This window comes from Diabrotica undecimpunctata, chromosome 8 (assembly GCF_040954645.1).
Source record: "Diabrotica undecimpunctata isolate CICGRU chromosome 8, icDiaUnde3, whole genome shotgun sequence".
NCBI lineage: Eukaryota > Metazoa > Arthropoda > Insecta > Coleoptera > Chrysomelidae > Diabrotica > Diabrotica undecimpunctata.
In genome coordinates this window covers 103550495-103577225 of record NC_092810.1, presented here as the reverse complement: position 1 = coordinate 103577225, position 26731 = coordinate 103550495, and the positions used below count along the sequence as shown (strand labels likewise).

Here is a 26731-nt window from a genome sequence, read left to right as displayed (position 1 = left end):
CAATAAATTTATTTTCGCACGCGAAAACAGTCGACTATTTTTCTGTCGTGATTCGAGAACAGCGGATAGAGGGCACTCAAATTAAGCAACTTATTTTTACATTGTTCTTCTTATTGCGTTGTCTATGTCTGAAGGTTGACGATTTAAATGGCAATTGTAGTCATGGAAACTGCTGCGCGAAAGATTTCTGCATATGAGCGCTCAAACTATCTCCTCAGGTCTTTCAGTCACGAGTTCTCCCGTCTTCCAATTAATCTTTTACTCTGTACTGTACCTTACAATACGATTTAAAGTAATTTATATTTTTCACCTCTCAACGCTTGACCTAAATATTGCATTTTCCTCTTTGATTATGCTTATGATTATTGCCATTGGTCACTCTTTGTACCCATGGAATTCTCAGCATTTGTTCGTATATACATGTTAAAGGCATCTATTATTTTTGCCGTTTCAGAGTCCATTGTCTAACTTTCACAGCTTAAACATACACAGACATAGAATAAGGTCTGATCTTGTAAAATATATTTTCAGGTTCATGAGTGTTCCTAGCTTGTTCGATTTTTGATAAAATTTCTTTTTTTTGGGTTACACTTATTGTTGATATTTGCTCTTAAATATTTTATGAAAGTTAGCTGTTTTATTATATGTTCCTTGGCATACAAATACTATATTTTGTAGTCGTTGTACGTTGCTTGCTATTAGCACGGTATCATTAGCGTACCTGATGTTGTCTATCCTGGTTCCGTTAATCTAGATTCCACCTTGTACTTCGTATAATGCTTCTCTGTATATAGTTTCCAAATCATCATTATCATCTACTAGTCTATATTTGTCCACTGCTAAACGTAAAATCCTTCCTCTTGTAAAATTTTCCACCTATTTCGATCCTTCCATCTAGTCGGTGGTCGTCCTCTTCTTCGATATGCCTCTTGTCTTGATCGCCATTTCAGAACCTTTCTGGTACATCTATTATCCGTCAATCTAGCAATATAACAGGCCCAAGCCCATTTAGCCGTGGCCATTTTTTCAACTGCATCCGTGACTCCTGTTCTTCTTCTTATTTCTATGTTTAGTACTTTATCTCTACCTAACTTAACCTAATATTGATCTTTTCATAACATTTTGTGTAACTTTTATTTTATTTAAGACAACACAATAATTAAAAACCCTTATTTGATAAAAAACTGGAATATTAGACTTAAAAATGTTGTTCAATTTACCAAAAGTAACCTATGTGGGATATATTCTTCTTTGTACTCCAGTTCTCGGCCAAAGTGAATCTCATGTCCTATATATTTGTAACCTATTACTTGGTCGATAGCTTTTAATCTGAATTTTATCACTTATAAGGTTAATCATCAGTTTTGTATTTGGTGTTAATTGTAAGACAAATTATTTTTTAAGCTTTATAGAGTGTTTCCACAATTTTTGTAGCTTTATCAACTCTATCATATATTATAAAGATGTCATCGGCTTCTTAGGTGATTTAGATTGGATTATTCAATCAACGTCTTAATTTATATTAATTTCCATATTATCCTCTAATATCATTCGCTTGAACATATATTCGAGTACAGGTGTACACATTTTCGGGAAGATAGTATCAACCTATCTAATTCCACGTACTATTTGGAACTTTTTGGTATTTTTATAAAGTCGGACACAAGCTGTACTAGCTACGTAAATACTATTAATCAGGGTAATATATCGGCACTAGTATTCTGTGCACTTTTCTATTAGCGTTTTAATAGCTTGTAGATGATCATTTGTTCTGTATCTGGAGCGGAACCCAGACTGTTCACAAGTTTAGTAACTATCCAGTTTGTTCACAAGCCGTTTTGTTATAATCGTCATGATTAGTTTGTAGGTATAAGAGAACAAACTAATACATCTTTAGTTCTTTAGGTCTGAAATGTCACCCTTTTTGTGCATTATGGTTATTATTGCATTATTCCATCGAGAGGGGGTTACGTTTAATGTTTATCAAACATATATTGAACATCTCATCTTCTCTAGGCGATTTATTGTTTTTCGTCTTCAAAAGAGTTCTTTTTATTTCCGCTGTTGTGATATCTGGGATGGCTTCTAAGCCTATATTTTTGGTATTTGAAAAGTTCTTTTCGTTTATGCTATTCTAAGTAAAAATCTTAAGTAATTTTTCAAATATCTTCCTTATCTGTTTTAGTTTCTCCCTTTTTATTTAGAATTTTAAGTTTACAACTATTTTTTGATCATTTTTCGGCGCATAACTTTAAACTTATATTTTTATCAATGGTTTAAGTTATGTGTTCAAAATTATAATTTCTGACATATTTTAGAATTGATTTTAGGATATCTCTGTCTTTCAGATATTTGTCTTTCAATTCTCTTCTTTTATTAATAAGATCTATAGTAGCTTGGTTGAGTTCATCCTCATTGTTTTTTTCTGTTACCTTATATTGTCTATGAGCGTTTTTATTCGCAGTATTTATTCGCATGTTTTATCACCTCTATGTCTAATTCATTTACATTTACATGTTCTACTTCTTCAAGTTATGAAGTTATAAAATTATGATAAGCTACTATAATTTATTATATTTATTATAAAGCTACTCCTTTCTCTTCTAACGTTGATCAATATTTTTACTCTAACCAGTCGATGGTCACTCAAAACAGTGATTTTATTATCTACTGTAACATTTTGGATAATATTTTTTCTATTTGTGATTATAAAATCAATTTCGTTTATCGTTATACCATCTGGACTAACCCACGTCCATACATTGTTGGTTCTTCATGAAAAATGTGTTCATGACATAGAGCCAATGATGCAACAAAAAATTCAATAGCGTACCTCCTTTATCGTTATACTAACCGTATTCAAATGAGCCCATAGCCACTTTTGCGTTATCTGCTTTAAATCCAAGTTTAGCGTCAAAATCGCTTATTAAGATTAGCTGGTGGATTTTATCTTTTTCCATAGCACGATGTATGTCTTCATAAAAGTTTTGGATTTTATTATATGGCTCGTTGGTTTCAAATACAGATTAAATAATAGTGGTGATAAGTCACAACCTTGTCGCACTACTCATCGGATTTGTATATCTTTGGATATTGTGTACTCTATTTCAATTGTTGCCGTTTGATACCAATATAGTTTTGAGTTAATTCGCAAGTTTTCTCGCTAATCCCAGTTGTTCCCAGAATTTGGATCATATTTTGATGGTTAACGCAGTTAAATGCTTTTCGATAATCAATATAACATGCATATACATCTACATTCATGTCTCTGCATAATTTATTTTCTGAAAAATATCACCTTCATTCACTGTACGATTTATTTGATTCAAAAAGAAGAAACTTTTTCTATCTCCTACTCGTTTGATCATAAGAGAGTCTATCCATTCTGGTTTGACACCAATCGTTCTCCAGTTCCTGTAACACGTTAGTGGTTAGTTATAAGTAGTTAGTTGTTTTGTAGTAAGTATGATCTGGCACCAATTTTTCGAGGTTATCAACACCTCCATGGATTTAAACAGACCAATATTCGTTACTATAGAACACCACATTAAAAATGTCCTTTTCGGTTACCTAAGCTCGTAAAAATAAATTTGGCTACAAATCAAGAACTATAATTTCACTAATAAAGGTTTTTTGTGAATATGATTTATATATAACAATTTTTTTTCTCTATTTCTTAGTATTTACAGTTATAAATTTTACTAATAGACAATCGCTTGATCTTTTTCCCATCAAAAAAAAATTTAGATTTATGGTGCAAACAAATATTTTTTCTGAATTCCCAATGACGTAGAGCTTCAAAGAAAAACCGATTTGAAATTTTTATATGTCAATGCATATTTTGACTTTGACCTTGTCTTAAAAATTTATTTCTAATTATCTAAGATGGCTTTTGGAAAATAACATAAGGATATGAAATACCTAATTGACATACGAATTACCTAACATGCTATCGAATTTTTATTTTGTGTTTTGTATACAATCTTCTTAAATAATGTGAAATTAATTGTTAAGTCGCTTAGTGAATTAAAAAAATAACTATTTGGATAGTGTCTACTAAAGTAATTTCAATAATAAAACTAATTTAATTATAATAAACGAAATTATTTACGTGTCCAAAATTTCACAATTTTATCCTAAAATACTTATTTTGATAATCAGTCTATAATGCAGCAACAAAACAAATGGAGCTACATGTTAATATTGGTAAAACGTATGTGAAACTGACAAATGATATGCAAGTGCACTCTAGACTCGCAAATTAACTAGAGTAATGTAGTAAGTGCATATATTAACGGACGAATGTATCTGGCAAATAGAGTGGACATATTCGAATGTAGATATAAGGATCGAATCGTTTGTAATGCCCCTTTGTCCGCTTTTTCTCGATCGACGATGGTAAATACAATAAAACGTTAAAGTTGTGGAGTAAAAATTATTAGTTTTATTGACAGCTACTAATAATTATACTAAAGATGATGGTTAGGTAACTTTCTACAATAGACTGCGCTCGAATGAGCTCAAATCCCCAATTTAAAATCTCGCAAATAATGTATACCTCAGCACAGAGGTTATTGCTTCTAACATACTAACAAACTTTGAACTATGAGCTTACCATACAATTTTATCTAGGCCGTAATTGTAACACTTAGGAAGTTCAATTGGAAAATATATTATTCGGCAATTTATTACGTTGTAGGTAAATAAACTAATTATTAAAATATTACACGATGTTTTCACAATGTTTCAATTATACACGGTGAAACTATAAAATATTAAGAAGTTAAGAATAATGTGAGATTACAAATTAAGGGATTAATTTGTGATTGAACATAGAGCATATTTTGGATTAAATAAACTTTTTACAACAAGCATAGTCACAAGAAAAAACGAAAATATTAATATACAGAACTCTTATCAAGCCCTTCCTCACCTAGGCGGCACAAACATGGACGATGACAAAAAGCTATAAAGAACGTTTAGGCTGTTCTAAACGTTAAATTCTTCCACCTATTTATAAAAGCATGACGAAGGCGCTATAATTTTGAGCTTGATCGCATTTATAGTTTAAAAGCAAAAGTCAAGGATATTATAATAACAATTGTCAAAATTAAATGAAGCTCCGTAGGCCACACTGCTAGACAAAAAGACCAACGTTGGACAAAAATACCAACTAAACAATATAACATTCGAGGTATACGAGAGGTAGACGAAAGAAAAAGATTACAGATGAGATGGGTAGACATAAATGGAGGGAGTTCAGCGGTCTGTGTCCCAAAATGGACAATAGAAGGCCAAGAAGAAGAAGAAGCATTTATAGTAGCAACCTAATATTACTAGACTCTAACAATATAAACATGCTGCGGTGACTAGACCACATAGAGAGAATGAACGAGCCGCCGAAACACATTTATAACCAAAGATCGGATATAGTGAGACAGAGAGGAAGGATTAGAGCACGATATAAGGACCAGCTAGAGGAACAGTCACGATTGTAAATATTACGACATTGAAAAACCAAGGCGAAGAATAAAAAGGAATGAAAGCTGATTTTAGACCAGGACAAGACCCACTATAAGTTGTAGAGTCAATGATAATGATGATTAATTTACGAAAATGTTTACTTCTTCTTCTTTTAATGCAGACTTCAATAATAAAGGTTGACTATAACCACTGCAAAAAAAAGCGTCTGTGTGCTTAACCCGCTTAAGTCGTAATGTTTTTCAGAGAGGATATTTGTCTTGGTGGTCAAAAGTTGTCTGCCTCTTTCGATTCTGTGCAATACCATTTCGTTCGTAATATGATCGGTCCATGGTATTTTCAAACTTTTCCTAAAAAGCCACATCTTAAAAGCTTCCAGCTTTCTTATTAAGACGACGATAGTCCAAGCTTGAGCACCATAAGGAAGAATAGAGTGGATATAACATTTTACCATACGATATCGGATTTGCCGATTGAGTCTTTGATTACGGAGAAATTTCATCATTTTAAAAAGTCTGTTCTTGATTGCTCTGTTCTTGATTGAGTTTATGATTTTGGATTTAGATTTTTAGATCTCTAGTAATCCAGGCTCCTAAGTATTTCATGTTGTCGACCTGTTCAATATCTTTACTTTTATCTGGATCCTTGTTTTTACACTTCACCCCTCTTATCGATAACCATGGTTTTTGTTTTCTTTATGTTTATTGTCAAACTAAACTATTCCCCAGTATCACAGTCCAGTAGCGTCTGCAGGTCTTTCTCACTTTCAGCAATAATTACTGTATCGTCGGCATAACCAATAATATTTTTATTTTTACCATTTATCTTGATCCCTTCGGTACAGTTCACAAGTGCTTGTATAAATAACTCTTCGGACTATATATTAGATAGTAATGGTGGAAGTACACAGCCTTGTCCCACTCATCTACTTATCTGTTGCATATCCGTGCTATTTCCATCTAATGTTACCACTGTCTTTTGGTTGCAATATGGATTTCTCCTTATGTTAGTTAATATAATTTTTGTCGAATTCTTTTCGCTGTAGACATTTAATAAGAATGATATGTTTACCTTTGTCGAAAGCTTTCTCATAGAGTATAAATGCGATAAAAAGATCTTCTTGTTAATCTTGACATTTTTGAACAAGAGTTGTAAAACTAAAACTTTATCCGTAAACTAATTTTTCGATCATCAGAACGGCTATTCACAGACGCTCTGAACGTGAAAATAAATCTTTCCTGTCTTGAGAAGCAACTCTAACATGGCTTCGTATGGACGCAAATAGCGACATCTGATAATAAATCCGTAAACTAATTTTTCGAAACCAAATTCAGATTTTTGCTTTAATCTGTGCCTTCTTAGAATTGCAAGGCAAAACAGACGTTGATAAAGATGTTATTAGAGACATGGGGAATATAAAATTGCATTCCACAACATATCTCCTCAACTAAGCAAAAATCCTTAGCGAATTGGTTTCTAGTACTCATAAAGAGTATACCGGAATAAAAGGAAAAAGACAGTTAAGATTTGATTTCACGTATAGTACGTATGTATATCGCTTATACGTATTTCACCCTAAAAGGGATCATCAGAACGGCTATATACTTTTTATGAGTCCTAGAAACCAATTCGCTAAGGATTTTTGCTTAGTTGAGGAGATATGTTGTGGAATGCAATTTTATATTCCCCATGTCTCTAGTAACATCTTTATCAACGTCTGTTTTGGCTTGCAAATCTTAGAAGGCACAGATTAAAGCAAAAATCTGAATTTGGTTTTGAAAAATTAGTTTACGGATTTATTATCAGATGTCGCTATTTGCGTCCATACGAAGCCATGTTAGAGTTGCTTCTCAAGACAGGAAAGATTTATTTTCACGTTCAGAGCGTCTGTGAATAGCCGTTCTGATGATCCCTTTTAGAGTGAAATACGTATAAGCGGATATACAGACGCACTATACGTGAAATCAAATCTTAACTGGCTCTTTCCTTTTATTCCGGTATACTCTTTATGAGTACTAGAAACCAATTCGCTAAGGATTTTTGCTTAGTTGAGGAGATATGTTGTGGAATTCAATTTTATATTCCCCATGTCTCTAATAACATCTTTCTCAACGTCTGTTTTGCCTTGCAATTCTTAGAAGGCACAGATAAAGCAAAAATCTGAATTAGTTTACGGATTTATTATCAGATGTCGCTATTTGCGTTCATACGAAAGCTTAAAGTGCGATGTGATGATAAGTTTGAATATTTAAAATAAGGTAAGTGTTGCTTGTAAAAACTTACCTTTTAGAATCCATATCGAATTTTTTTCATTCTCCTCAAACAAATGCCTTTCAAATTGATCTACCAATATCATGGGACCATTTTACAGCCAATTCTCGAGAAGTTTAGCGATTTTGTTTAATAACTATCCGAATAGCACGCTCATCTCTTTCGGTAATCTTTAAAGTACGACTAGTTTTAACTTTTTTTTTAACACTAACCATTTTTTTTTTAATTTTGAAATTATATTTCTCACAGTTCCTTAAGGAAAATTTAAATGTTGAGCAGTTTTATGTCCAGAAAGTCTTGTTATTGGCTGCAACAATGGACTTTCGTGAATCATTAGATAAACACTTTTCACGAACCATTTTGACAAGCAACTCAATTAAATCAACTTTAAACTTACTTCATTATTTCTTCAACACACACTTCAAATATAATTTCCAGAAAAAAATACACAAGAGATTTTAGTAAATAAATAAATATTTGTCACTAATTAAGTTATGGTCCAATTAATTTGCGTCAGATATTACTTTTAATTTTTGTTTATTTTATAATATTATTGTAGTTAATAACAGTATTATAGTTGATTAATTGGCGAAACCACATAGTATCAAATAAGCTTCATCAAAACCGTTTAGTTTATAATATGTAGTCAGATAAATTCTAATTTAGAAAGATAAAATTGTGTTTTTTATTGGTTTTGGTCCAATTCATACGCGACTGGACTCGTATAAGTAGAGTATTAACACCGATTACAGCTCAACGGGGACCATACAACACCAATTCGCGCTCAACCAAAACCGATGTACCGATTCCTGCTCAATGTGAGCCAGAACCGGTGTATCGATTACCGCTCAATGTATCATTATTTTTTATTTTTAACCGATAAAAACTAACGTTCCAAGTTTGAACATAAGTGTAAAACGTTTATTTTTTAACCCATTAAATCGCTTGCTTTAAACATCAAAGACTTCAAAAAAGTTCAGCTTTCCAGATTTTGACCTACTTCAAATTCTCTGCAATATAAGCTATGGATTAATTAAATATCATAAAAATTAAAGAAGTTGTAGTAAGAGAATTATTGATCTTTTCCTCCCAATTTCTTCGTTCCAGTCGGGTTAGACGAAAAAAAGGCGTAACCTTGCATGGCGAGCTGCCCCAAACATAGACATATATTAGAACATAGACTGATCGTTGTAATACTAGTCCGTTTTCTCAGTGAGAACCGAAAAACGGTCGACTGCTTTTCGTCAATACGCTACTGTATTGCAGCAAAAAACATTCACTTTCATCAATTTGTAAATCGGGTTGTATAGCTGCGATAAAAATTAAAAGGAAAACCATTTGATTTAATATTTTTAAAGGTTTCTTTTTGATTCTTATGGCTTTTTTGGCAAAAATGTACTGTTTGCGAGTTATTTTTGAAAAATAACTCAAGAAAATGCATTTTTTAGTTAGGAAATCAACAATGTCAAGCATGGAAAATATTAAATTACCGAGAAAAATCTGTATAACATTTTTTGGTATAAATTGAATTCTCTATTGATCTATTTTATCATCATCATCATCATCTTTCCCAGCATATTCTACCGATCATGTTGTAGCCTTCCTTACATATTCATTCTTTATATCTGCCAATGATTCTCTAAAATTCGCTTTTCTGTTCCATATTGTACCGGTTTGTTTCCTTATGTTATAGTCCCATCTTATATTTGGACGTTTTTGGTCACTTGACTGGTCGATGCTCGGAACATCGAACAATATCTTTAATGAGCCATCTACTAAAGATGTTTTTTAAAGTCATCCACAACCGAGTTTACCAAAAGTTGGATTCAGATATTAGTGATACACAGATGGGGTTCAGAAAGGGATTAGGTACTCGAGAAGCTCTCTTCGGTTTGAATGTTCTTACACAAAGATGCCTAGACGTTAATCAGGAAGTACATGCATGTTTTATCGATTTTAAAAAAGCGTTTGACACGCCATGATAAGCTAAGCGACATTCTTGAAAGAAAGGACATAGATAATAAAGATCTGTGAATAATTCTCAATCTATATTGGAATCAGAAAGATAACATCAAATTAGAAAATGAGATATCACAATCAATAAAAATACGTAGAGGAGTACGACAGGGCTTTTGCAAGCAAACGAAGGAGTCGTAATCAATGGAGAGGTTGTAAATAATATTCGATACGCAGACGACACTATACTAGTCACAAGAACAGTAGAAGAATTACAACGATTACTTACAAATATAAATATTGCCTGCAACAATTATGGCATAAGTATCAATACAAAAAACCAAGTAAGAACATGACACAACCAGCACATATTAGTATAAACGGCATTCAAATTGAAAAAGTATCAAGTTACAAATACTTGGGTACTTCAGTAAACGAAACTGGAGACCAAAACAATGAAATAAAAAGACGTATCGAAATTTCCAGGGCCACTTTCATAAAGATGAGGAAATTCTTCTGCAACAGAGATATAAGCGACCCTCTTCGACTAAGAATTCTAAGGGGCTACGTATTTAACACGCTATTATACGGTGTAGAGGCCTGGACTCTCAAGCAGAACAATATAAAAAATATTGAAAGTTTCGAGATGTCGTGCTACCGTCGAATGCTGAAGATAAGTTGGGTTGAAAGAGTTACAAACTGTGAAGTAATGCGAAGGATAGGAAAAGACCCAGAAATTTTATTAACGATCAAACGAAGAAAACTCAAATATTTGGGTCACCTGATGAGAGAACATAAATACGCATTACTTCAAAATAAAATGCAAGGAAAAATAGAAGGAAAACGGAGAACGGAGAGAGTGGTTTGGCTGTACCACTAATGAACTCTTTAGGCCAGCTGTAAACAAGGTCAGGATAGCCTTGACGATTTCCAATCTCCGATAGGAGTGGTACAAGAAGAAGAGGAAGGTCTCTTGACAGCTCTTGGATGCCACAGTGTAATTCTAGTGGACCACCTATTTTCAGTTCTTCCCGCTAAATGTCCTGACCACTGCCATTTTAAAGACTTAATTCTATGGATTACATCAATAACCTTGGTTTTTTGTCTGATCCATTGTATTCTTTCTCGATCTCTCTTTGTTATATCTAGCAAGCATCGCTCCATTGACCTTTGAGTGACTTTGAGTTTCGATTTTCTTTAGTGTCCAAGTTTCGCAGCCGTATGTCATCATTGGTAGTATACACTGATCAAATGCTTTTTTCTTCAGGTGGATTGTCATCTTCGATTTGAATATACCTGCATTTCTACCAAAAAATGTGAAAGCTAGTTTCATTCTTCTGTTGATTTCTGGAAGTAAGGAGCCAGATTAATGTATTAATTGTCCCAGGTATACATACTCGTCTACTGTCTTAAGTCGACTAGTTCGTTGTACATGGTTTTTGTTTTTGTCAGTTCATTTTTCAGCCCACTTCATTGCTAGCTTCGTTTAGGTCACTTATAAGACTTATAAGTTCTTGTAGTTCTTCAGAATTATTAGCAATCAGAACGATGTCGTCTGCAAATCTTAGATGGCTGAGTTATTCTCCGTCAATAGATATTACTTTGTTGTGCCAGTTCATTTTGCTGAATATATCTTTTAGAGTTACAGTGAAGAGCTTTGGTGACATTGCGTCTACTTGTCAAAAGCCTCTGGTAATGGGAAATTCTGAAGTGTTTTCAAAAATTTTTACCTGAGCTTTTGCTTGTCTGTATATATTTACCCCACATACAAGTTTCTATGTAGGATTTATAAATGCATTGGTTGGTCAAAGTTTCTATTACTGCCTTGGGATATATAGAATCAAAAGCCTTCTCGAAATCTATGAAGGTTAATGCTAGCGGTATTTCATATTCTTTAGCTTTACTCATTAGTTCTCGAAGTGTATGAATATGATCTATGGTACTGAATCCACTTCTGAAGCATATCGATCTATTTAAAGGGGGTTATTTAGAAGAGAAGAATGTTATGTAAAATTTAATTTTCACCCCCCGAGAAGGTGTGGCACTCACTCCTGAGGTAACAGAGCATATCGACATTATATAACTTTTTTTTTGACCTGTTTCATATGCGCATTTCAAATTTCATCTCAATCGACGCGTTTCTTTAAAATCCCAATCAAAAACTGTGAAATAATGGACTACAAGAGCACTCCTCCGTCATCTGACTTTCGACAATTTCTGTGTGAATTAAATCGAACGCATAAAGTAGGGGTAACAGTTTACTATTTATTTTGTTTTAATAATGCTAAAAAGTTGGGTTTTTTTATAAATATTCTTTAATTTTACTTTGTTTGTACTGAAACAATATTTTTAGTTTTTGTACTCTCAAATCGCATGTCATATATGTGTGCTTTTTCGGAACAGCAAAGACAAAACTGAATTCTTAGTTGAAAATGTTTCTGAAAACTCTTTCCCCTATAACGTCAATTGTTTTCTCAATGTGTTCGTTCTCATAAATTTTGATAAGGTTTCAAAATTATTCTAAAATGTATAAGTTGGTTGGAACTTTATGACAGTAGTATAATCGCAATGTTGGAAATATTTTCATAATTGAAATACTATAGTTAATATATTAAATATGCAAGTCATATTTTATATTTATGCAGCAGTCTTACATACCATTATTATTTTTTAGGAAAACAATGACGAACCAAAAACTACGCCAATAATTCGATTCAAGGATGGTCCACACTAATAGGTTTAATGGGAAAATCAGCTGTGTAAAGTTTAAAATGCAATAAACGTAGGACAGATTAGGAAAATTTATTGTTAATGTAGAAATCTGTGACACTATAGTCATAAATTGTTATTTAATTGGTAGGATGTAATTTTATATTCATGATGATTTAACTTTTTATAATACTTTTTTCATCTTGTGTCATCTATTGTTTATCATCATCATTTCTATAAGCTTCCTCTGAGGCTAAGATACCTATAGACCTGGAGACTTTCTATTTAAAATGCACAAAACTTTTACCAACAGTATCATAAATATATAAAGTAGCAAATTACATAGATATCTTCTTCTCCTTCTTCCTTTCCTTCTGAAGCCATGTGAAAAGCTGCACGTCGGCGATCAAATATCCAATTACTTTCTATTGTCAAAAGACGACTAGAATACCCTCTTCGGCCTGTAGAAATATATTAGTGGCGTGTGGTATTCCACACCAGTTCACACAACTCCAAGTTAAGACTTGGACAACTCCAAAATTCATCATTTGTGAGGTGAGTAGTCCATGAAATACGAATGACGAAGGTTCCACAGCTCGAAGGCTTCAATCAAAATATTTGGGAACACGTATTCTGGTATTAACCGGTAAATGAAGAAAAATGTTTTAAAAAATGTTGTGTTTAGTCGGCCAATCCGCTCATTTACTTCTTCATCACAACTCCATTTCTCATTTAATATAGCTCCAAGAAAAGTAAATTTTGCGACGCGTTTAAATGTATTCCCACTGATTCTAAGGGGAGTATTATGTTGCTGTCTACTAATCACCAATTAATTTAGTTCTGGAAATAATAATACAAAACCCGAACCGTTCACGGGTTTCGTTAATTTTGTTTAAAATTGCTTGATGGTCTTCAATGTTATTAGCTAATATTGTGGAAACAAGGTTCTGAAACTGCTTTCTGTGGCATATTTAATTTACATTTATTATCTATATGAGATTAAGCCACAATTGATGGTAATGATAATTACATTTTTAACTAACTAATGTTTGAGTTGAAAATGTATAACCAACAGTACCAACGTTGTTACCAGTAGGTAATGTTTATCAAAATTGATGGTTGACTTACTTGGCTTCGTTCTTGTAGTCAACAGCATGCTTATGGTTTAAATAATATAGTTGTGCAACGTAGATTATGTGTAAAAATATGGACGTGTAACGTAGATTACCAATATTGAGGTCCTACGTAAAATGGGCAAGAAATGCTAGATAACACAATCAAAGAGCGTAAATTAGAATATCTTGGCCAAGTTATGAGCAATTAACACAGCTATGGCTTATTGCAACTCATTCTTCAGAGCAAGGTATTTGGAAAGAGAGGATTAGGGAGAAGAATAATATCTTGGCTTTAAAACCCCGGAAGTGTTTCAATACGTCTACAACCGGACTATTCCGAATAGCTGAAAGTAAAGTTAGGATAGCTATGCTGATCGCCAACATCCGGAACGGATAGACACCGTAAGAAGAAGACACGTAGATTATATGTTTCTGTATTATGTGTTGCATATTTATTGTGTATAAATTATAGAAGATATGTCTCATACTTCCTATTACTCTGTTATTGCTGGTACATTCTTGTTACTGCCTCCTTCTTTTAGTATTGGCAACCAAAGACTGCTAAATTCTGCTGATGGGTTTGCCACAAATATTTCTTCATTAAGTAGGAAACGAGCTGCTGCTTTAGCTCTGCTGACAGGTTCATATTTGTTCTTTATTTACACTAATGCGTATAAAGGTTAGCTCTATTAGACACTAGACTCCTCAGTAAAACACAAGTTTAATTTAAATAAAAATATATTCTGAATTCGCTACAATAAAAAATTAAATATTAATCCTATGGCACTATTATCCACTATTAATAATTGCGAAAAATAAATACCATTAGTGTAATATACATCGGAGAAAGTAGTCAGGAACCAGATAGACTACATTATGATCAATGAAAGATACCTTCTTCTTCTTCAAGTGCCATCTCCGCGGCGGAGGTCGGAAATCATCATAGCTATTCGGACTTTTGAGACGGCTGCTCTGAAAAGTTCATTTGATGTACATCCGTACCACTCTCTCAGGTTGCGCAGCCATGACATTCTACGTCTCCCTATGCTTTCCTTGGATCTTTCCCTGCATAATCAGTTGGAGCAAGGTGTATTTCTCTCCACGTGTAATATGTCCGAGATATTCTAATTTTCTTGTTTTTATTGAATTTAAAATTTCCATTTCTTTGTTCATCCTTCCCAGAACCTCTTTGTTTGTGACGTGTTCTGTCCATAATATTTTCAGAATTCTTCTGTACACCCACAGCTCAAATGATTCCAGTTTTTTCATTGATGTCGCATTCAAGGTCCAAGATTCCATTCCATGAAATAAAGTCGAAAAAACATAGCACCTCGCCAACCTAACTCTTAGTTCCAGTTTTAAATCCCTGGTACATAGAACTCTTCTCATTTTGTTGAAATTTGCTCTAGCCTTTTCTATTCTTATTTTTATCTCCTGATTGTAATCATTTGTGGAGTTAATCATTGTTCCCAGGTATGCATATTTGTCCACTTGTTCGACGTTGGTTACGTTTATTAGAAAATTCTCGTTATTTCTTTGAGTTTTAGATATTCACATAAACTTCGCCTTCTTGACATTCATTGTTAGACCATACTCTAGAAAGATACCTCTATCTTTCTAGAAAGATACCGTAATGCTGTTAAAGCCGTGAAAGCATATCCTGGATCAGACGTGGCCTCAGATCACAATCCACTAATCGCCAAGATTACAGTCACCCTTAAGAATATTAAAAGACATCAAAGAATCCCAACAATAGACACAAGAAAACTGAAAGAATCTAACGTAAAAGAATGCATCTAACATGAACTGCCTGTAAACTACAGCAAATGGAACACAAACACCAATGTTACTGATAAGTAGTGGGACCGCCTAAAACATTGTCTACTGGAATCCTGTAAAGAAATACTAAAGATTTCCGCAAGGAGAAAAGAAGAGTGGATGAATGACAAGATACTCAATATGATGGAACAACGGAGACAATTTAAAAACAAAGAACAATAAATACAGAGAAATAAACCACGAGATCAGGAAGATGATAAAGCAGGCAAAAGAAAAATACTTTAAAGAGAAATGCAAAGAAATCAAAGACCTTCAAAATAAATATGATCTTTTTAACCTACACAAGAAATCCACAAGGAAACTAAGTTCCTGAAGCCGGCTGTATACCATGTATCACAAAAAATTTATTAAAATCCTTTATAAAAGGTATATATTAAAAAACCCAATCGGGCTATATCAAAAGGACAAAACGTTTTCGAAATCCATATTCCATCATCAGTATCTAGGTGTACATGTTTAGAGCCACTAAATATCTGGGTAATAACTTTTAACGGTTTTTCACCCAGATATTTAGTGGCTCTAAACATGTACACCTAGACACTGATGATGGAATATGGATTCCGAAAATGTTTTGTCGTTTTGATAAAGCCCGACTTAGTTTTTTTAATACATACCGTTTATAAAGGATTTTAATAAATTTTTTGCTACACAAAAAAGTTAAAGAACTGGCAGGACTAAGAAAACAAAATCCCACTGTGCACTTCTGGATAGACACGGGACTACTATAACACAGACGAACAAGAAAGTACAAAGATGGGCAGAATATATCGACGAACTGTCCGATGATGAAAGAGGAGATCTGGAACACATAGAACTTGTTCTATGTCAAAAGAAATAGGTCCATGTATTACAAAAAAAGAAATATTACATGCATTAAAACAGTGAAGAGTGGGAAAAGCCCTGGACCGGATATTCTTCTTATAGAAATCATAAAAATTCTAGATGAGAAGCACATTGATGTTTTAGTGACACTCTTAAACCGAATTTACAGTTCAGGCGTATTACCCAAAGAGTGGTTAACGTCGATTTTTATTTGTCTCCCCAAAAAGAAAAACGCAAGAGAATGCAGCGATTACCGCACCATTAGCTTGGTATCTCATGTGCTAAAGTTACTACTAAAAGTCATCCATAAACGAATATATCACAATCTGGACATAGACGTTAATGATACACAATTTGGTTTTCGCAAAGGTCTAGGAACGCGTGAAGCTCTTTTTTCACTTAATATACTGATTCAAAGATTCGTGGACGTCAATCAAGATATATACGCATGTTTTATTGACTATAATAAAGCATTCGATAAAGTAGGACATGAACAATTAATGAATGTCCTGAAATCAAAGAAGATTGATTACAACGACCTCAGGATCATATTAAATTTATACTATAAACAGCGAGCAAAAGTACGTGGTAACGAACAGCTGTCAGAAGAAATTGAAATTAGACCTAAAATAAGACAGTGATGCGTATTGTCGCCAATTCTTTTAAATGCCTACTCCGAAGAGATCCTGAAAAAAGCTCTTAGGGGAAAAACAGCTAGAACAAAGGTAAAAGAAGTTTCCATTAACAACATTAAATATGCGGACGACACTGTGATCTTAGCCGAAATGAAAAAGAGTACGGTCTAACAATGAATGTCAAAAAGACAAAATTTATAATAATATCGAAAACTCAAAGAAATAACGAGAATCTTCTAATAAACGGAACCAACATCGAACAATTGGACAAAAATGCATATCTAGGAACAATAATTAACTCCACAAATAATTACATTCAGGAGATCAAAATTAGAATAGAAAAGGCTAGAACAAATTTTAACAAAATGAGAAGAGTGCTATGTACAAGGGATTTAAAATTAAAACTAAGAGTTAGGTTGACGAGGTGCTATGTTTTTTCGAATTTGTTTTATGGAATGGAATCTTGAACTTTGAATGCGACATCAATGATAAAACTGGAATCATTCGATCTGTGGGTGTATAGAAGAATTCTGAAAATATCGTGGACAAAACACATCACAAACAAAGAGGTTCTGAGAAGGATGAATAAAGAAATAGACATTTTAAATACAATTAAAATTAGAATATCTTCTACCTATTACACGTGGAAAGAAATACACCTTGCCCCAACTGATTATGCAGGGAAAGATCCAAGGAAAGAGAAGCATAGGGAGGCGTAGAATGTCATGGCTGCGCAACCTGAGAGAGTGGTACGGATGAACATCAAATGAACTTTTCAAAGCAGCCGTCTCAAAAGTCAGAATAGCTATGATGATTGCCGACCTCCGCCGTGGAGTTGGCACTTGAAAAAAAGATTAGTGTAATAAAAATGAAACAAAAATACGATGCGTTAGTACACACACACGCATACGCCAAGGAGAGGGAGTAATCTGGGTAAGAGATAAACGGATCAATTAATACTCGATCTGGCGAGGAGCGGGAAGTAATTAATACTTACTCACGGTACGGTTCGGTATCAATACTCTAAAGCGGTTAGCCTGTAGTCAATATCCTAGGGCCAGTGGAGTTGTTTCCAGATAAATCATAATAAATAATTCCAGACGGAATGCGGCAGCCGTTGTTTTATACCATTGTCGGTATTCCATCTCCAGCGTGCACCGATGGTGGTGTCACAGTTACATTAAATCTATATTTAAAGTGTCATTTTATACTCTATCCTGGTCACTATTTATATGTTTATTAATTTTCATCCTTCTAGTTTGAGGAATAACCAAAATGTTGCACATTGCTAACAATAAACTTCATATATGAAAAATTATTTTAATTTTAACATGAATGTTACTTACAAAAACATGAATCCACCACTAATGGTTTTAATACTTAGTTTTGACTGGGGAATGTGTGGTATTACATCGAACAACATAAGCCCTATACAATTTTTAGGTAAGTACAATTTTTGAAATTAGGTTTTTTAAAATGTTTGTTGTAATAATTATTATTATGTAGAATTTCTAAAACAAATGTTACACTTCCTGCAAATTTCAAAATATACCACAACATGACCGCGATTTTTTCAATACAGCGCTGTTATATGGAGAAAAATAAAATAACGATTTTCACAAACGCGGGGTGCGGAATCGATGCTACTGTGGGACAGTATTCGAAAAGTTCATTGTCATTTTTTTATATTTTCACTCTGACATCTGCCCCAACGTGATATAAAATTTTGAAAGAATTTTATAAAAAAATATATTTTTTCATGCACGGGGTGCGGTATCAATCCGATCCTAAGATATGAAACGAAAACTTCATTAACACTTCTTGCTATCTCCATCAGAATAACTGCCCCGGTGCTACTGAAATCGATCTATTTTGAATTTCGGGCCAGCCCCCTACCTAACGGAGATACCAACCAGTTATTACCTGTCACAAAAGTCGACCTTTACTCTCCCACTCTATTTCAATTCTAAGTAGGTAGTAGGTAGAGATAGTGCAAGCACTCCTGACCACGGCGCAGTAGACGAAATTTGGTTTAGTCCCCACTTCCATGCGAAACGCATTGTACTATGCACTGTATAATTCCACTTACAATAGAATCTTTCTACCTTTACGTGAATTTGACTCCGGCAGCTCCATGGTCAGGAGTGTTTGAACTATCTATACATCTTTTGTATTCACTATTCAGTACTGTTTCGATAATCGGTTGGTTTAGTATCGTTTTCTATAGCATCAAGCTCAATCGTCAAAGTTTAGTGTTGCGACAAATTTTGTGTGAATTCAGTTACTATAATTAGATTACAACTATGGCATTACTCCGGAGTGAAGTAACTTGTCCAATATTTGGTTCTGGTAGTGAGCTTCCTAAAAATGTGTTACCTACGTATAAAGATATGATGAAGCCGTTTATATTCGTATCTCAAAGCTATAAAAAACAGTATAACAACTGTGTGCGGAAAACCAGTGAAATTGTGACGGAAAGAGTAGAGGAGATGTGGCGCAGAGCTTCAATACCCATCATAGAACACAAAACAATATTAGCCAGAGTTATAGCTTACCACGATACGTATAGAACATTATTGAAACCATATAAAGGCAGGAAGGACGAAGTTGGTTACAAAGAGAAGCTGTTTAAGTTTGGCGAGGATAGCAAAAAATTGTTTGATATTGCTACTTGCAAATGTTTAGAGTTCACAGATGTCCTAGAAACCGAAAAATTCCAATACCAGAACGAAATGTCTTAATCGACCAACGAACTGACCGTAAAATGATTATTGGTAGTTTAGATCGTGAAGCGACAAAAAAAAATGAGGTGAATTTATATAGATTACACCAACAACAGCAACGTGAAGAATAAAGAGCCTTGCAAATAGATGTGGAATCCATTCCTAGTACTTCCAAATCACCTACAACTTCAAAGATACGACTGAATGTTCAATAGTCAGATACATTAAAGAAAAACGGTGACATTGAGGACTTCCAATCGCAATCAATTATTTCCACTTCTTCACTCACTATGACTGATGTCACATTTCCAGTTGTTGCTAGAACATTAGATCGTTATGGGGTTTCAGATCGTGCTGGAGCTGCAATAATTTCTGCAGCTTTCCAAGACATTGGTCTCATTACTGATAACGATTCATCACGGGTTATAGACAGAAGTAGAGTTCGACGAGCTCGTTCTAAAGCTAGGGCTACATTGACAGGTAAACCTACAATTTTTGGTGCTATCATCGGATTATTTTACGATGGTAGAAAAGATAAAACGTTAATACACGAAGATGGTCGTAGAAGAGTGATTCAGGAGGAGCATATTACCGGACTCTGAACACCTAGGCCATATTTCTTTGAAAACTGGTGACGCCAAAACGATTTGCAACTCTATTCTGATATTCCTTTCCTCCAAGTTCATCGATGCTAATCAAATAATGGCTATTGGTTGTGATGGGACTGTCGTGAACACAGGAATCAAAGGTGGCGGTATTCGTTTATTGGAAATCAAGTTTCAACGTCCCCTCCAATGGCTCGTATGCCAACTACACGCTAATAAACTGCCATTGCGTCACCTTTTTCAACATTTAAATAGCACTACAAGTGGACCAAAAGGTTTCACAGGTCCCATTGGCAAGGCAGTTACTAACTGTGAAGTGTTACCAGTTGTTCCGTTTGATGCAATTAAATGTGCGTTACCCGAGATTACCAAATCGACACAAGAGTTAAGCACCGATCAACTGTATCTACTACAAATATGTCAGTATATCAATAGTGGACATTGTAATGAAAACTTTGCGAAAAAAAATCCTGGTAAACTAGTTCACTCTAGATGGTTGACAATGGCGAACCGGATATTGAGATTATATATGTCTCAAGTGAAACTCCGTCAGAAAACCTAATTATACTAAGCACAATTATTTTAACGGTCTATGCTCCTATGTGGTTCAGGATCAAGACTGAGCCAATGTGTATTTTTGGTGCCAAACATTTATATGATACGATAAATTTGTCGCGCTATTTTGCCAAACCATTTGAAGAATATTATTGACCCAGTCATACAGAGAAATGCATTCTTTGGATATTCAGAGAATTTACTACTAAGAATGTTAGCCGACAACAGACAGTACGTCAGAGAACTTGCACTCCGCAGAATATTGAAGATCAGAGAGACATCAAACATCGGAGCCTTGCGTATTTTCCAAGTACCTACTTTAAATATGGATGCTCATAATTATTTCGATATGATAGATTGAAAAAACCAAACAGAACCTCCACTAACGAAGAGTATCAGTACCGAAATAATATCTCAGGCTATCATAGAGCCACAGCTTGTCGAAAATGAAATCCTGAAGAATATTAGAAAAATTCCGTGTCACACACAATCCACTGAAAGGTGTGTCAAATTAGGTACAGAAGCAAGTGCTGTCGTCTGTGGACCACAGAGGAGAGATGGATTTATTAAGAATAAGCTGAAATTATGCCTTTTGATGCCTAAATTTGACAGTAAGAAAGACTATCATTCATAATGATTTTTTATGTTATTCTTGAATTTGTAAGCATATTTTTTTTATTTTGTATTAACTATTTTTAATTTTTTTCTTCGTATTATTTATAATCCTAATAGCTCAAATAAATGAATAAAAAACAATATCGTTGACTCTGTCGAATTAAAAACTTTTTTACAACATTCCAAAATTTCAATCACCTTGGGGCAGTTTTCAGACTGAAAATACGAAAAAATGTCATTTAAGTTTTTTATTCGAAAATGGAAGACGCATCAATTCCGCACCCCGCAAAAATGAAATTCGAAAAAATAAATTTGAGCTCCACCCTAATGGTCATTAGAAAAAAAAATTGTAACTAGACCAGGCCTTAGAATAAACCATTATTATTTTGGATGTTTAGTAACCCTCATACAAGGAATTCAATATGACCAATCTTGGGTATAAAATTGTCTGATTTCTTTAAAATAGGATTTTAAAGATAATCCTCCTCATCATTCCTTGAGTCCTTGTCAGGGCACCGTGACACTCTAAATATTGTTAGCTTGGTATCTTTATTGGCTACGATTCTGAGTCAGATGGATATCTTTATGTAGGAATTTTTCCACGAGAGTCTTCATTTGGTCTGTCCATTAAAAATAATAATATAAATCCTGTTTAAGCTAAGAGGGTTACTTTTATACATGTATACGATAGTTGTTTATCAGCATATAAAATATATAAATCTCATTTGACTGAAAGTGGCCCATCTTATGTATTTTCAAAAAATCTGAGCCATAATAGGGAAATTCTGCAAATTAAAATAAAATAAAAAACTAAGTATTTTATAATAAAAAATTTGCCATTGCCGTTTGTAATCTGTAGTTAAATTAGTTCCAATACGGTTTGGATTGAATCTTACTTAATCTCAACAAAATTGTAAACAAAATATTAAAGTATTTCACAAGAACCAACAGAAAATATTCTACAGATGGAATAAGGTAGTTGATAATATTATTGGGGGGGGGGGGGGGACAAATGTTTCCTGTTAATCTGGTATAAAATTTATTGATTGCAATTTTAATAAAATTAACAAATCTGTAAAAGTGTTGACTTCATATAGATCAATCAAAGTTTCTGAAATCAAATGCATGAATATTGAATTGTAATTGAATTGGAAATAAAAATATTGAAGTAGTTATCGTCAAACAAGAACATATCTGTCTATTTTTTGAATCTGGATTTGACCACAAATTGTAAAGACTTTTACACTTTTTAGTCTCTTCATGTTTTCTGCGTCTGCTCTCCTAACATGTCCAAAGTTGGAAATAAATTTTGCTGGAGAGCCGTTTGATGTCTTATCAATAATCTATAAAACGATGTAAAACGAATTCTCTAGATTTTTCTATTATTTGTCTTATGCCCAGAAGGGGTTCGCGAGTACCTCTTCCTTTGGTAAATCCTGTTTGCTCTTATGGTATTTCTCTTTGTAGAAAAGTTTTCAGTCTCTCATTGATTATGTGTAGCATTATATTGCTGGCATGTAAGATAAGAAAGACGGTTCCATAATTGACGCATTTATGGAAGCTGCCTTTTTCATGAATTGTCATTATGGTAGACTTTGTTCAGTCATCAGGCCATGGCTTGAAATGCTATATTTTGTTACAAAATCAAGAAAAGTAATTGTATTTTGGTTTCTTCCGTGGTTTTGACTATTTCTGCTGTTATCATATCTAAACCTGGTGCTTATTTCAGTCTTATTTCATTCTCAAGTATATTAGGTTCTTCTTTGACTTCTTCAGGAATTTGGTAAACAAGTTTAAGATAGTGCCAGTTGTCACCCGGACTGTGTGACAACATCCGAGGCATTCTCTGGGATATCACGCATAACGTTGGATTCTTTCTCCATTCTGTGTATTACTTTGTACTTCCTTCTAATGTTTCTTTATAGCATTTCTATTCATTCCATTTAGATTTTAATCTTCAATTATCTTGTTTTCCATCTTCAGCTGTTCATTGACTTTAGATACTTTTCTTAGGTTTGACTGTATATTATCCAACTGTTCTTGGAATCGTTTATTGTGGTCTTCCATTGTTTGCAGTTTTTCTAGGATTGTATCTAATATCATGTTTGCCATCTTAGCCTCCTATGATAGCGGAAAGGAGTACACCCTCTCCTTAGGATTAAAGGCCTCTATACGTCCCCAGAAGAGCAAAAATGCGGACAGAAATCTTCTACTGAGGATAATAATTAATTTAAAAATTGAATCAATCTTAAGTCTTGTATACTGTTAATTTTAACCTTTTACTAATGTTTGCACTTTAGATATTCTTTAGATATTGAAAGTATTGTCAGTTTTTAATCTTTCTGTAGGAAAAATAGGGTTTTTTGTAAGATGTAATCACGTTTTACTTAAATTTACAGCAAGACCCTATAGTTCATCATAATTGTTGATGCTTGCTGTAGAGCCTATAACTTTCTAAGTCTATTTCGCCAGCCCTATTCTTTGGCAAGCTTTGGCAATTTACTATTCCTATTTTTATAGCATCTCCTTCCATACGTTATTTCCATCTAAGTTTTGACCTATCTCTCCGTGTACTTTTTCCACGTTTTGATGTAAGAATTAAGAGTAAGGAGGTTGTCCTGCCCATCTTACATAAAAAATGTATCTTCTTCTTCTTCATGTGCCATCTCCTCTAAGAAGGTTGGCAACCATCATGGCAATTCGCACTTTCGATACCGCTGCTCTAAAGAGGTCAGCAGAAGTGCAGTTAAACCAAGCTCTCAAATTGTTTAACCAGAAGATGCGTCTTCTTCCGCGATTCCTTCTACCCTTGCATTATTAATTGCAATAAGTTATAATGCCCGCTTCTCATGACATGTCTCAGATATTGCAGTTTTCTGACTTTAATTGTATTTAAAACCTCTTTATCTTTTCCCATTCTTTTCAACACCTCGACATTCGTGACTCTATCCACCAACTTATTCTTAGTATCCTTCTGTAGGCCCGTAACTCGAAGGCTTCTTATTTGTCCGAAACATCTTTCTTTAATGTCCAATCTTCCAACCCATAAAATAATACGGAGAACATGAGAAAATAATTGTAATTTCGAGACGAATCTTTTCATGTAAATTTTATTGCACTTGAGTAACATTACATTTTCCATAAGATATGTGCAATCTGCTTTATGGTGTTTTGTTAATACAGACACAATTTTAAGAATTAGATGTTCATATGTAAAACGTTTTAATTTTTTAGATCAAAAACAAGTTACAAGTCCAAATCATAAAGTACAAAAAAGAAAAGTTCAACTGGATCCACGCAAACATGGCCCTACAACTGTTAAGGGACAAACGTGGTCAACCACAAAATTACATTGTGCTGTCCCAAACATAGGCGAGCACCAGAATGTTACAGTAAGTACAACGCAGCAAAATAGTAATTTACGTAAGAAGTTTCGGAAGTGATATTATACGGGATGAGTAGGAAGTTTCCACGACGAGTCGAAGGCGAGTCCTGGAATCCTACGAATCTCGAAATAATCACTTTTGGATCGTGTGACGTACAATATTTTTCCTGCAGGCGCTTATAATAATGTTAAAAAGATTCTGAATGGCTACATTACTTATGAATTTTTTATTCTAAATTACATACATCATAACAATTGGATTTTATGATATCTCATAATGATACAGTTCGTAACTACACAAATGTAACGGCGACACTTCATAACATCCACAGTTCGTAACTATACCTATTCGTAACGGTACAATTCGTAACACTAGCATTTAGTTTTTTAGCAAATTTAGCATTACTGAAAATCCAGTTTAGAGTAGTTATCTGAAGCTATGACAAAAGGAGAGTTCGAAGAGAAAGAAGAGATATTTTTTTGAAACAAGTTTGAGTCAGAACACCATTTCTGTAGAGAAATACATGCTGTTACAAGCAAACTAGATATTTCCTTATGAGCTTTAAGGAGAGTTTGTTCATCATTAGCGCTGTAGAGACTGTCATCAATATAGCAACTATTTTGGAGACCATCACTGGCCAGGGGATATTCGGTCGAATGAGTATATGCCAGTAGCGCTTTGAGTTCCATCTGTGACTGTTGCATTCGAGGCACTCAATATCTTTTCCCGAAGCGTCACGCCAAAGTATTTTTAACACAAATGATTGATTAGGATTGATTTTAACTTGTTAAATCTATTAGATTGTTTAACTTTTACATCTTTTGTATACAGTCAACGGCAATTATGGAATATTATCATTATTTCGAGAACCATCAAGTTTTGAGGGAAATCCCGAAACAGGTCGATTTTTGTTATAAAATATCTTATAATCCATCTTATAACGTACATGGAGTAGGGAGGACATCACCGGTGTGGATGTAGTGACATAACCGTTAATTTTTTTAAATAGAAATTGGTATAATGCGACACCTCATTTAAAGGAGAGTTTAATTCTCTATTTAACGACATTACATTTTTAACTAAAATATTTTTTTAAATGTACAAAAACAATTTGTTTTTAATTTAAATTCAACTAAATTACAACTAATGATTTAATTTTTAATGTACTTTAAAGTAACCAAATTATGCACAACAATTATTTTAAATTAAATGTTCGAAATGCCATCCATCGTTTCCTGCCATGACTTTCTGAAGTAAATACTTAAAAAAGCAAAAATAAGTAAAAATAATAATGGGCACAAAAAGTTATCTCATAAACAGTGAAACTTTTTGTCAAATATTAATTCAAGCAAGTGATAGTGGCATAGTTACTGTAATATTTATTGACGTAAATGTTTTTATTTTGTGAATTGATCAGTTGTCCTAAAATTGAAGACAATGTGAAACTTGATATTTTATTAAATGTACATGACAATCCTCTCAGTAGTATAACACAAATGGGTAAATATGCGGGAGTTTCCCAACGATCGGTATTACGTATTTTAAAAAAAGAAAAATACCATGCCTACAAAATTCAACTACATCAGTAATTAAACGACGACGATCGCGATCGCCGGCTTCAATTTTCTGAAATCTACATTTCATCAATCAAATACTTTTTTCCGATGAAGCCACATATTTTATACATGGTACCGTAAAACGTCAAAATTGCAGATATTGGAGTCAACAAAACCCACATTGGAGAGAGGGAGAGAGAGAGAGAGAAAGAGAGAGAATATGAAGAGAATATGAAGAGCATTGCACTTCTAAAGGAGGTTTGAGCCAACTGCTAGAAGCTTCATTTTGGGTGTGGACACTATAAGAAGGATGAGTAGATATGTGGACGACACGACTGCAAGAACCTTGAGAATATTTGGGAGTTTGAGCATTGCGATTAATGGAGAAAGGTTGCCTATTGGTGTTCTAAGTACTATGCAAGAGCGAGTGATGTCTTTCCTTACATATATTGCATAAGCGTGT

The 26731-nt window shown here is 33.8% G+C and overlaps 1 protein-coding gene across 2 annotated transcripts in view; it reads left to right on the top strand.

Moving 5' to 3' along the window:
• The window catches only part of LOC140448502 (uncharacterized), an 87777-nt gene that overhangs the window by 20950 nt on the left and 40096 nt on the right, over positions 1 to 26731 (top strand). Inside the window, exons 2-4 of one of the 2 annotated variants that reach the window (XM_072541586.1) lie at positions 12383 to 12564; positions 18213 to 18271; positions 24561 to 24718. In XM_072541586.1, coding sequence (XP_072397687.1) covers positions 18226 to 18271; positions 24561 to 24718 — 204 coding nt within the window. In that variant the 5' untranslated portion in view covers positions 12383 to 12564; positions 18213 to 18225. Of the gene's footprint in view, positions 1 to 12382; positions 12565 to 18086; positions 18272 to 24560; positions 24719 to 26731 lie in introns of both variants that reach the window. The other variant, XM_072541585.1, reaches the window with a different exon arrangement.